This window comes from Mobula hypostoma, chromosome 25 (genome assembly GCF_963921235.1).
Source record: "Mobula hypostoma chromosome 25, sMobHyp1.1, whole genome shotgun sequence".
NCBI lineage: Eukaryota > Metazoa > Chordata > Chondrichthyes > Myliobatiformes > Myliobatidae > Mobula > Mobula hypostoma.
Genome location: NC_086121.1, coordinates 32,871,244 through 32,885,078, shown reverse-complemented (window position 1 = coordinate 32,885,078; position 13,835 = coordinate 32,871,244). Strand labels below are relative to the sequence as shown.

Sequence of the window (13,835 nt, the reverse complement as noted above, 5' to 3'; positions counted from 1 at the left end):
ACAGACAGAAAAAATATTTTCTAATTTCTCCAGTGATGATAAACTTTCAAGTTTTCCTTTCATGGGGGAGAAATATCTTCATCAGTAATTGCATTCAGTCAGTACACTCTCTTTTAAACTACTTTATATTTTTGTACAATAACTGATAGCTTTTTCTAGTTACCATTCAGTGGTAACAGCAGAAGTATGACAGTCAATGTAAATAACTAGTCTGCACTTGACTTGCTACTTGCTTAGTTGGTAGAAGATCATATAAACAAGGCCCATACTTTAGTGATTTTTGGGAATTTGCTGGGATCTATCGTTCTGCTGCTCTTTGTTACTGGAACAGTATTCCATGCTTCTTCCGTAGGTCGAACAGCACCTGAAAATGCCAGAGATTATTTAAAAAAACATGCATGGTGATGACATTTGTTTAAAATGCTACTCCGTTGAGTAAGTAGATGTAGGGAAATATTCATTATTTATATATCATGGTTTTAAGAATAATCTCTCCTTTGGGGCAAAGTAAGAAAAATGCTCATTATAATGATTTGGAATTGGGCCTTTTGGTTGTACCTCCTGTGTTTTAACACACAGTTTAAAAATTCTTTGAGAAACAATAGCTGACTCCAGACACCAATGTTCTTGCGCGTATATCCTTCATAACCATTGTAAAAACAATAATTTAGAGTAATGCAGTTCAGCAAAAGTGCACATTCAGCTAAATTCCAAAAGCACAAACACATTTGTAATCAACAGCACAAATTATTGTTTTATTTAACAGTGCCAGCACTACCACCTCAAAACCACATTTTGAAAACAGCTATTGCAATTTTGAAGGCCTACTTTTTGCTCCCATTTATACAGCCATTTACACAAGAGGATACAAATGAACTCAAGTAGATACCTAAAGCAAGAATGATGCAAAAAAGTCAAGACACTAATATAATGAGAAGCATTACAACTTAAATTACTTCCTACCTGTTCGTCTCTTATCTTGTTTCGACAATAATTGTTGATGAACCTTCAGTTGCTGCTGTTGCTCTTCAATTTGAGCTTCTTTATGAATCTGTTCAATAGTTTTTGGCCCTTGTTCAATCCTACGTGACACCCAGTTTTTCTGCAGTTGATTACAAAACATTCCATGTGTACAGAAAACCAGGGATGACGATTTATGTCAGTATATATTTAAATATTTCAATGTAATTATGCAGTACATTGACTCCAAGAACAGATTGTTTTCAGAATGGATTTCAAACTACAGTCCTGTTTAAAAATTAAGTGATAAAACATATGGCCTGCTTGTTAAGTGTCTAAAACTAAACAGGAAATGCAATTGTGACAGATTTATTTAAGTTATGAGCTACTCTTTAAAAAAAAAGGTCTCCATCAACATTTTGTTGATTTGTACCCAAGGAGGAAAAGAACAAAGAACATATTCTTATTGATCAACGTATCCTTAAATCAGAAAGCAAGCCTTCCAATCAGAAAAAATGTTCACATTTGCAGCTCAGGATAATATTTGATCTTTAGTCTGAAAGAAAAATACAATACTTTTTCTGAAGTACAACTTCAAAACTCTACTCTTCTAGGATTAAAACAATGGTTGCAGCAGTTGCTGCCATAGAAGACATTGATAAAGCTATCACAACCATTAGTAGTTTGGTTGGTATAATTCAAAAGTGCTCTTCTCTCGAATATATCTTGTGGTATTTTGGAAAGTGGAAGGAGTGCAAGAATAATCCTCTTCTCACTCTATTTCATTCAAAAATGCATACATCTCAGCAGCATCAAGAATTCTCAAAGCATCTTTTACTTGCTGCTACTCAGAGCAAAGGTGCAAATTTTCAATATTAGCAATAAAGATAGATCTTGTTAGCAAAAGCCATTCTTCAGATAAATGTTACCAGTACTCCAATATTACATAGGAATTTACCACTTCAAACAAAGATTTAAAACAAATAAATGGATTACATACCATTCTCACATCTATCACATCTTGGAGCATAAAACGTATCCTAGATGATGTTTTCCTTTCTTTCACTATCTTTTCCATTTGATTGAAATATTGGTCCATGCGAGGCTGAAATGACAATCAAACTGATAAAACATTTTTAATTGACTATTATTGAACTTTTTCTAATTCAATTTTAATATTATAGAATCAGAAACGTATGCAGATATGGGCCTCGTCAGCCCAACTCAATCATGCCTACTTTGATGTCCATCTACGCTCATCTTAATTGCTTGCATTAGACCCTTATCCCGCTATGCTTTCCTATTGAAGTACCATTCCAAATGCCTTTTAAACATAATTATATCTGCCTCTCCATCAGTTCTGGCAGTATATACCAGATATTCTTCACCCTCCATGTGAAAAGACTTAAAATTTTGATCTCTTTATTTTTTTTTCCATTCTCACATTAACCCTGTACCTTTTAGTTCCTCCAGGCTTCGCTGCCCTGGGATTGAAGATTCTGACTATCAATAGTAAATGTGTAACACATTATTTCATAAATCTCTACAAGATCATTTCTCAGCCTGCTACATTCCAATGAAAATACACCCAGTCAATCCAATCTCTCCTCTTAATTACAGCTCTCTATTCCCACCACATTAATAAAAGATTATGCCATTACAATTTGGATATTGGAAGTGTAATGATAATGGAAAAGACAGATAAAACAAATAAAAGCAAGTTTTATTGAGTTCCACAGTGGTGAGTCTGCTATTCTAGAGCAACTTCTTCAAAAACTCAGTCAACAGCTAGTTTCTCCTGTGGGGTCCCACAAGGTTACATCCTAGGTCCCATTCTTTTCTCTATACAACATGCTTCTCCTCAGTCAAATCATTCAAAAACACAACATTTTCTTCCACTGTTATGCTGACGACACACAACTTTATCTCCCCTTGAAACCAAACGATCAGTCAAATCTAGTCAGCCTCATGAACTGTCTTGAGGACATAAAGTTTTGGATGGCACAAAACTTCCTACAGCTGAATGAAGGCAAGTCTGAAGTTGTCCTATTTGGCCCCCCGACTCCATCAAAGTGATTACCAACAGTCCTGGTAACCTGCCAACTTTGTCAAACCCCATGTCAAAAACCTTGGTGTGATATTTGATTCCGCCGTAAGTTTGACAAGCAAGTTAATGCAGTAGTAAAAGCCAGTTTTTTTCCAGCTTCGTACTATTGCCAAAATCAAGTCGTTTCTCTCTTTCAAAGATCTCGAGAAAGTCATCCACGCCCTTATATCCTCCCGCTTGGACTACTTCAACTCCCTGTATATTGGGATTAGTCAGTCGTCCCTGTCCCGCCTGCAACTAGTCCAGAACGCTGCAGCCAGGCTCCTGACAGGTGCCTGGAAGAGGGACCATATTACTTCTATCCTGGCCTCTTTCCCCTGGCTACCAGTACGGTTTAGAATTGATTTTAAGGCTCTCCTGTTTGTTTATAAAGCCCTAAATGGGCTGGCCTCCTCCTATATCACAGACCTTCTAACCCCTTATTCTACTTCCAGGTCCCTCAGGTCGGCTGACTTGGGGCTCTTGGCTGTCCCACGATCTAAATTTAAGTTCGGGGTGACTGCACCTTTGCTATTGTAGCCCCTAGACTGTGGAACAGCATTCCCCTCCCTATCAGACCTGCCTCCTCCATTGACTCTTTTAAGTCCAGGCTCAAAACTTACCTTTATTCACTAGTATTTGAATCTTCCTGATGTGGCTGATTTTTGGCTTGTGCCCAGACTCATGTGTTGTTTATTTTGTCCCTATAAGCTGTGTGCCTTGTTGTTTATATCTGTGTTTCTTGTATTTGTGATTTTAGCTACCTGTTATGGCTTGCACAGCACTTTGGTCAACATGGGTTGTTTTTAAATGTGCTTTATAAATTAATTAAAAAGAACATATCTACCATATGTGTGGTAGTTACAAAAGATACCATCTTTGTACAATTATTAATTGATCTGCTCAATATCAAGTTATTTAATTTCTTAAACACAGATTTTGCACAAGTTTAGTTTTACCGTGTGTTGAAGATGTATAGTTTGGAGATTTGCCACCTTTCCAACCATATATTGGAGTACTTCCTATTTTAACCACTAAGTGGTGCTATCAGCATTCTTTAAGATTACGTTTTTAGAAAAGATTACTTTCTATTTGTCACATTTACATTGAAACATACAGTGAAATGCATTATTTGTGTCAATGACCAATACTAGTTCGAGGATATGCTGGGAGCTGCCCGCAAGTGTTACTTTGCTTTTGACACCAACTTAATAACACTAACCCATATGTCTTTGAAATGTGGGAGGAAACTGGAGCACCTGGAGGAAACCTACATGGTCATCTGGAGAACATACAAAGTCCTTATAGTGGCAGGAATTGAACCCTGACTGGTGATCACCAGCACTGTTAAGCAATTTTAAAGGCCACTTTCCAAATCAATAAACTTTTAAGTATGAAGAATTGTTCAAGTCTCTTTCCTTCCTGGCTTTAGTAAGCGATTTTGCCCAAATGAATAGAATGCTTCCAAGCATACAAAGTAATTGCAAGCAGAACCAAACCATCAACTTTAAAATTCATTAAGCATGGAAGCTAGATTGACAGATCAATGACTTCACATCCTTTTAAAAATTGCGACAGAATAGTTTCATGTTTGGAGTGGATAATTGCAATGCTGTTGTCATTTTATGGAGAGTACATGTTACTAATTTATGAAATCAGAAACAAGGTTGTCTCATAAACATGGAGACACTGTCTTTTATCCATTCACATTTATCTTGCAATTGTATTTCTAATCTTAATTAGAAGGGATCCCCCTTCAAAAAGCTCTGAATGTTACAGCTAAAGACGAAGAGTTCTCAACTATTGATGATCAAGAATGAGCAGTCCAATAAAAACATCAATATTCTTAACCCAGATTAGTTTTAACTTGCAAATGCAATAAAGATAACCAACTTGACCCATAGAATATCAAACATTAGATTTTAGTTTCACATCATCTCCTGTTCCAAATTTGTTTAACACTTTATGTGACACTTTGGTGAACTTAAAATTTAGTACTTACAATTTGGATTCAAATTATCTATTACCTGACAAATAAAAACATGATCCTGGCCATTAATCCACAGCAATAAACAAAGTGAGCTTAGTGGAATTTCTACAGATGATCAGATGCAAACCTCAAAGTAAATGCTATTTATATCACTTATCAAAGACAAGGCCATATAGTTTACCAAGATACCTAGTGTTTATGAAAATGGATTGGGAAGTGAACTGAGTTTTGATTATCACAGGTTTATCTAAAATTTGTAAAACTTCACATCTGATTCAATAATGTACAATTAACTGTCAAAATTAAAATCAATGGAAAGCAAGGAAATGAAATGAAAATAGAAATGAGTGAAGCTAACTCCAAATACAGGTAGTTAATTTTGTGAAATGTGGATTTCAATTTGTACGCAGCAAAATATGCTACAAATAATCACATATATGACGAGATATCTACTGTGATGATGCTGAAAATAGGCAATGACATCCAGCCTCTGCACCTCGTATCCATCCCAGGGGATAGTCAGGATCTCAGCGCAAGCTCTCATCTGAAAGAACACAGCACTGAACATTGTCCTAGTACTTCACTAAAATCACCCAGCCTGGATTATAGGCATCTCAATACAGCGTTCAGAAGAGTTTCTGAACATTGTCCTAGCACTTCACTAAAATCACCAGCCTGGATTACAGGCATGTCAATACAGTGTTTCAGAAGAGTTTCTGTCCTATTTGGCGGATGTAAAGCAATGACGCACAATTATTTTATATTGAGGGCCCAAATGACAATTAATTTTCTTTTTTAAAGCCATTAAAGTTAATTAGCTTTTGGTCCAACTAACATGTTACCACAAATTTTAAAACACAAATCATGTTTAATGCACAAATACTTAAGATATAAAGCTGGCATTGCTCCCTTCAGTATTCTCTCTTTTACTACCTTTCTGAATTATATTTAGCCTCTTTATTCTTTCCTGAATAATCATCCAGTTTATCATTTGTGACAGGATTAATATCTGGAAACTAACTAAATGTATTTGAGATTTTAGATGAAAACATATTCTGAAGTGCCTACATCCAATGAAATAATTAGGTCTGTATTAGGTTTCTTAATTTCAGGTAAAGTGTATCAGAAGTTCATCACATAAACAACACCTTCCATATCCAACATTTCTAGCCGCAAAACATTATACTGTCTACATGGAAACTTGAAGAAAATGTTAAGTTTCTTACAGGACAAGCTTGCTTTCCCCCTTCTGTTAACATCTTATCCAAGATTCCTTCAATTGAAACCGATCAAATTCTACGTTATCACACTCAAGTCACAATCACAAATCTGAAAATTTTCTCAAATGCAGTAGAGTCTGCAAACTGTATGTTTCTTTTTTCTGTCACGTGTTCTGCAAATGGAGACAAGTTCCTCTGTCTTTTAGATTTTGTTGAATACACAATGTCGTAGCTGTCCACCAGATTTCTTTGGAGGATTGACAACTTGTTTGGTCATTTTGAGAGCTATAGCACCAGGTTCAAGGGGCACCACTGTATGCCATGTGTCAAAACTTTTGTACATGCCTTCTTGGGCACGTGTGCCACAGGTTCACCACCCAGTACCTGTTTACAGATATGGTATTTATTCATCACTGTTGGATATCCCAATCACTCTTTTTGACTCCAGTACATAACTTATTTTCAGAAAAAATAAAAACATTAGGAAGCAAAACTGTTAGCTCAAATCCTGAATATCCACATCTACGCAATATAATCTTCATGGATGTGGTACACGACAAAAGACTGCAGATGCCAGAAATCTGAAACAGAAAGTGCTCAGCAGATTGGAAGCATTCTGTGGAAATAGAAACAAGAGTTTAGATCAATGCTCCTTCATTAGAAGTGGAGTGAGAAAACAGCTAACAAATTAAATTACACTTGTTTTCTAACCTCTCCAAATCATATGAAAGGTTTTCGATCTGAACTATTAATTTTGTTTCCCCACATAATGTTCTCTAACCTGCTATTTGGAGCTGAAATGTATTATTTAAAATAACTTACTATTTGAAGCAGTCTGAGCTGTGATGGGAGGAAATAAGTTTCAAATTTATTGGAAACAATGGAAGGGTGTTATTTTGTTTGGAGGTTGTGACCAGTGATATTCTGCAGGCATTGATGTTGGGACCTTTGTTGGAAAAAATATATATGCAAATCTTTGTATTTCACATTAATGGTTTAATGATGGTCAATGTCAACATAGGGCAAAGGTTAGCAGATTCTAGTGCAGCTATGAAGGTATCCTTTACTTAGATATAAAGCACAGAATAACCCTTCTGGCCTTTCAAGCTGTGCCACCAGCAACCCCTGATTTAACCCTAGCATAAAGATGGAACAATTTACAACTACTCATTAACCTACTTACTGGTACATCTTTGGACTGTGATAGGGGGGAGGGGAACTGGATCCCTGGGAGAAACCCACGCATTCCTTACAGAAGACATTGGGACTGAACTCCAAACTCTAACTGCTAACCACTACACTACAATGACACCCCAAGATTAAGACAACAAAGCAACACACATCAAAGTTGCTGGTGAACGCAGCAGGCCAGGCAGCATCTCTAGGAAGAGGCACAGTCGACGTTTCGGGCCGAGACCCTTCGTCAGGACTAACTGAAGGAAGAGCTAGTAAAAGATTTGAAAGTGGGAGGGGGAGGGGGAGATCCAGAATGATAGGAGAAGACAGGAGGGGGAGGGATGGAGCCAAGAGCTGGACAGTTGATTGGCAAAAGGGATATGAGAGGATCATGGGACAGGAGGCCCAGGGAGAAAGAAAAGGGGGAGGGGGGGAAAACCCAGAGGATGGGCAAGGAGTATAGTCAGAGGGACAAAGGGAGGAAAAGGAGAGAGAGAGAGAAAACAATGTGTGTATATAAATAAATAACAGATGGGGTACGAGGGGGAGGTGGGGCATTAACAGAAGTTTGAGAAGTCAGTGTTCATGCCATCAGGTTGGAGGCTATCCAGACGGAATATAAGGTATTGTTCCTCCAACCTGAGTGTGGCTTCACCTTTACAGTAGAAGAGGCCGTGGGTAGACATATCAGAATGGGAATGGGATGTGGAATTAAAATGTGTGGCCACTGGCAGATCCTGCTTTCTCTGGCGGACAGAGCGTAGGTGTTTAGCAAGACGATCTCCCAGTCTGCGTCGGGTCTCGGCAATATATAGAAGGCCACATTGGGAGCACCGGACGCAGTATATCACCCCAGCCGACTCACAGGTGAAGTGTAAGGGCATGTATGGCACTTGTTCCGCTTACACGGATAAGTGCCAGGAGGGAGATCAGTGGGGAGGGATGAGGGGGGCGAATGGACAAGGGAGTCGCGTAGGGATCGATCCCTGCTGAAAGCAGAGTAAGTGGGGGAGGGAAAGATGTGCTTAGTGGTGGGATCCCGTTGGAGGTGGCGGAAGTTACGGAGAATAATATGTTGGACCCGGAGGCTGGTGGGGTGGTAGGTGAGGACCAGGGGAACCCTATTCCGAGTGGGGTGGCGGGAGGATGGAGTGAGAGCAGATGTGCGTGAAATGGGGGAGATGCGTTTGAGAGCAGAGTTGATGGTGGAGGAAGGGAAGCCCCTTTCTTTAAAAAAGGAGGACATCTGCCTCGTCCTGGAATGAAAAGCCTCATCCTGAGAGCAGATGTGGCGGAGACGGAGGAATTGCGGGAAGGGGATGGCATTTTTGCAAGAGACAGGGTGAGAAGAGGAATAGTCCAGATAGCTGTGAGGGTCAGTAGGCTTATAGTAGACATCAGTAGATAAGCTGTCTCCAGAGATAGAGACAGAAAGTTCTAGAAAGGGGAGAGAGGTGTCGGAAATAGACCAGGTAAACTTGAGGGCAGGTGAAAGTTGGAGGCAAAGTTAACAAAATCAACGAGCTCAGCATGCGTGCAGGAAGCAGCGCCAATGCAGTCATCGATGTAGTGAAGGAAAAGTGGGGGACAGATACCAGAATAGGTTTGGAACATAGATTGTTCCACAAAGCCAACAAAAAGGCAGGCATAGCTAGGACCCATACGGGTGCCCATAGCTACAACTTTAGTTTGGAGGAAGTGGGAGGAGCCAAAGGAGAAATTATTAAGAGTAAGGACGAATTCCGCTAGACAGAGCAGAGTGGTGGTAGAGGGGAACTGATTAGGTCTGGAATCCAAAAAGAAGCGGAGAGCTTTGAAAATTCCTGATGGGGGATGGAAGTATATAGGGCCTGGACATCCTGGACATGTTAAGACAACAAAGTTATGTTCTTAGAATACTCCTAAGTACCATCAATGAAAAACAATAAATAACAGAGGAATTAACAAGTCTTGGCAAAATTAGGCCTTCTACGAGGTGAAAATAAAACATCTCTTTCATCTGAGCTATGAAATTAATAAACATCTCTCAAATTCACTAATGTTTTTGCTGTTTGAACTCAGTAGAATATTTGAAGATAATTTATTTCTTTAGAAGCTCAGACACAACTCTATCTATAATTACAGAAATACTCATAAGCTTTTGAAAATGTAATTATGGAAATTTATCTAATATCCACTTCCTAACATAAAGGCAATATAGGCAGCAGTGACAATGTCAATGTTATAGACTTAAAAATTGAAGGACATGTTCCATGTTCTTCACAAAGTATAAGCAAATGGATTTGCTTATACTTTCTTGACTGATGCTACTGAGATACTGGACTGTAGAATTTGCGTATGATCAAGTATAGAGTGGAAGAGACTTTGTTTTTGAATAAGATGCAAAATATCTCAAGAAAATTTTCAAAATGGCAGCTTTTCCAGGAATGAAAAACAAATTCACGTCATTAATCCAAATGGTGTTTTTGGATCTCGAATTGTCTCCCAGGCTTTAACTTGTGGGATATGTGTGATATACTGTACAATGCAATTTATTTCTTTGAAGTATTTCTTCAGAATTATAATTCTATATTAACATTACAAATTAATATTCAGCTTGCTGCAAATTGGTAGCAATTAACAATTTCAACAAAATAGTTCTGAATATTTAAGATTAAATATTCCACAAATCCATGATGATTCAATTCCAAGACTTTAGTTTATACTGTGCAATAATAAAGACCAAAACCAAGTCAAACTGTTTAGATCCTGTTGTCAGCATTATAGTGAAGAGAAACTGAGGCAGAAATATTTCTTAAGACCAGGATAGTTATTCTGTCAGAACTCCCAAATAAATCTTAATTTAAAGATTCATGGCAACACAAGGGACAGTGTAGCCGCACAGTGAGGTATGAGTACTTCAGCCCTTTAGGTCCACACTGACATTTTTACCTATCTCCTTTAATCCCATCTGCCCGTAATTTATCTGAATACTTCTGTGCCTTACCTATTTAAGTGCCTGTTTAATTGTACCGTAAATATAGCGATTTGGCCCGATTCCACCACCACCTGTGCTGCTGTGCTTAAAAAAATCATCTTAGATTTCCTTTTGAACTCCTTCCCACCATAAACCCGTGTACTTTTGTTTTTAGGGAAAAATTATCTACCCTACCTATGCCTTTTGTAATGTTATATACACACGTCTATCAAATCATCCCCTCAGACTTCTCCACTCCGGTTTATCAAATCCAGGTAACATTCCAGTGAACAGCTTCTCTCCAGCACAACTATATCCCTCAAATAGTGCGGTGACCAGAACTGCCTACAATATTATAAAGTGCAGTCTAACCAGAATTTTGCAAAGTTACACATAGCACACCAACTTTTATATTTTATGCCGAGTTATGAAGGTAAACATCTCCTTCACCAACTTATCTACTTGTGTTGTCACTTTCAGAGAACTATGAAGTTGAACTTCAAAGTTCATCAACATTCCTCAGTAACCTATCATTTACTGTATATATCACATCCCAAAATACACTCATCAGGATTAAATTCCATCTGTCTACACTCCAACCAACTTTCCATCTGATCTTTATCCTGCCATAGCCTTCGACAACCTTCCAAGCTAAGCACACCACCTCCAACTTTCATGTCAAGTGCAAACCTACCAATCATACAGCTTACTTTTAGAAATGCAAAGCAGAATATTTGTAAAACTGTATTGTCAACCCACCAAGGAAGGGATTAGTGTCAGATGAATGAGTGATTTAAATGATTAGTGTCAGATGAATGGATGTTATGTAAATAGTGTTATTTACATAACACTATTTTGATTGGTTTGTTATTTGATATCACATCTTCACCCAAGAAGCAAAGAATTGCAATTTTAAGTGCATGTTTAAAAATACAGTCATTTCCAAATTAAAAATTAATTCCAAAGGAAGTGGGTGGGGAAAAAGTTGTAATTATAACATTAATGAGCTAGTTAATATTTGTACGAGATGGAGGTTTTCCTAACCACAAGGAAGCTGAAACCATAGTCGTATTCCAAAGAATTAGAGAATTGAACTGTACCACACAAAAATGGGCCTTTTCAGCCCACCTCGTCCATGCCACGTGTGATACTCATTGACACTAATCCTATTTGCCTGTGTTAATCCTGTATTCCTCTATGCCCTTCCCTATTCAAACATCTTTTTAAAATTTAATTGTATCACTTTTGGTTACCTGTTCTAGGTAAATATTCAAAGATCCTTTGAAAAACTTCAAACCACCTCCCTTCTTACCTTAAATTTGTGCTCTGCTTCAAGACTCCCCCGTACTGGAAAAATGATTCTGGCAATCTATGCCCCTATAATTTTATAAATCTCATTCAAGTGAGAATAAACCCAACCTATCTAATCTCTCCTTATAACTGCAGCCTTCCACTTCAGGAAACAGCTTGGTGAATCTCTTTCACACCCTTTTCAATGTGACCAGATCCTTCCTGTAGTGTGGTGACTGAAACCATACGCGAGTTCTACCTAATGATGTGGACCACTGCAGCATGGTGTCCCAATTCTCAGACACAATGTCTTGGGCTGTGAAGGCAAACATACCAAAGGCCCTTTTCACGATTCTATCACCACTTACAGGGAGCTATGTAATTTTATCTCAAGACTTCTCTGTACATCAACACTGTGAAGGTTCCTGATATTTACTCCGTATCTCCAAAGTGAATTTGACCACCCAAGGTGTATTATTTTACACTTAGATTAACTTCCACCTCTCACTACTCCATCCAACATCCTTGCTGTATCTTGAGACGTCCTTCACTACCTACACATCCATAAGTCTTCGTATCATCTCCAAACTTACTAATCAGACCACCTACAGTGAGAGTGAGAGGGAGGGAGAGGGAGAGTGAGAGTGAGAGGGGGAGAGAGAGAGAGAGAGAGAGAGAGAGAGTGAGAGAGTGAGAGAGAGAGTGAGAGAGTGAGAGAGAGAGTGAGAGAGAGAGAGTGAGAGAGAGAGAGAGAGAGTGAGAGAGAGAGTGAGAGAGAGTGAGAGTGAGAGAGAGTGAGAGAGAGAGAGAGAGAGTGAGAGAGAGAGTGAGAGAGAGAGAGTGAGAGAGAGAGAGAGTGAGAGAGTGAGAGAGAGAGTGAGAGAGAGTGAGAGTGAGAGAGAGTGAGAGAGAGAGAGAGAGAGTGAGAGAGAGAGTGAGAGAGAGAGAGAGTGAGAGAGAGAGAGAGTGAGAGAGAGTGAGAGAGAGTGAGAGAGAGTGAGAGAGAGTGAGAGAGAGTGAGAGGACAGAAAGAGTTGCAAACAAAAATACTTGGACTAATGATCAGGAAAAGGTCTCTAAACAATCTAATTTAAAGATTAAAGATTAGCTTTGTCACATGTACATTGAAATATACAGTGAAATGTGTCATCACGCTTCTCACGCAACACAGCGTGTCCACAACTCATTAATCCTAACTGTACATCTTTTGGAATGTGTGAAGAAACTGGAGCACCCAGAGAAAACCCACATAGTCACAGGGAGAACATATAAATTTACAGACTGTGGCAGAAGTCAAAGCTCAATTGGTAATTGTTAGCACTGTAAAGCGAATGCACTGTCACGTAACTGTGCCACCCCTACTGGCACTAAAAGAACTAGTATAAACAACTGACAATAATAAAAAAAAAAGCAAGTGTTGTTAAAATCCATTCTTCACCTTAATGATATTTTGGGTGGGAAATTTACTGTTCTGTCCTTACAGGCCTAGATATTATTTTGGGTCCACAGCAATGTAATTGCCATTTAATGCTGTGTGAAATGGCCTCACATGCCACTCAGAAGTATCAAACGCACTTTGACATACTCTTTTGATCCTAGCACCTGCTTTGTACATGACAAAGATCCTTCCAAAGGCCCTTCTGAGAATACCTTGGAACATGTGCCAATCTATCTGTGTTGATACTTGAATGATTGACCACAGCATATCCCTTTGAAGAGAAGAAATTTAATCTTCATAGTGAATAAATCCTCAAATACATTGTGTGGCACTTAATGGGATAAATATAGAACAGATCTAGAAGCCAAAATTGGGTACACAGATGCAGCATATTTCTCTCTACCACAATCTGCCTTTTTCCTCATTTTAATAGCACAGTCAATTCAAAAGACCTACCTTGATTTAGCGAGCAGAGCATTTCAGGCACTGCGAAAGATGTATCTAATCTAAAACCCTATAGAACTATATATCAAGCAGAAGCAAATGCCATACTTAGAGTAAAACATCTTCAGAACCAAGTCAAAAACCGTAACACATAAGAGCAGAATTAGGTCATTCGGCTCGTTACAGCAAAGGTTCACAGTATGTCAGACCATGGCATGAATGGCAGCAGGCACTATTAAACAATGAAGAGATGGATTCAGCAACATGCCTATCAA

At 38.6% G+C, this 13,835-nt stretch overlaps 1 protein-coding gene across 16 annotated transcripts in view; it reads right to left on the bottom strand.

Annotated features, from left to right (window-relative positions):
• LOC134337823 (eukaryotic translation initiation factor 4 gamma 3-like) overlaps nucleotides 1–13,835 on the bottom strand; it is a 306,969-nt gene that overhangs the window by 27,558 nt on the left and 265,576 nt on the right. For all 16 annotated transcript variants that reach the window (XM_063033097.1, XM_063033102.1, XM_063033098.1 and 13 more), the window contains 3 exons: nucleotides 1,961–2,065; nucleotides 964–1,102; nucleotides 270–364 (listed from right to left, as the gene is read on the bottom strand). In XM_063033097.1, coding sequence (XP_062889167.1) covers nucleotides 270–364; nucleotides 964–1,102; nucleotides 1,961–2,065 — 339 coding nt within the window. The remainder of the gene's footprint in view (nucleotides 1–269; nucleotides 365–963; nucleotides 1,103–1,960; nucleotides 2,066–13,835) is intronic.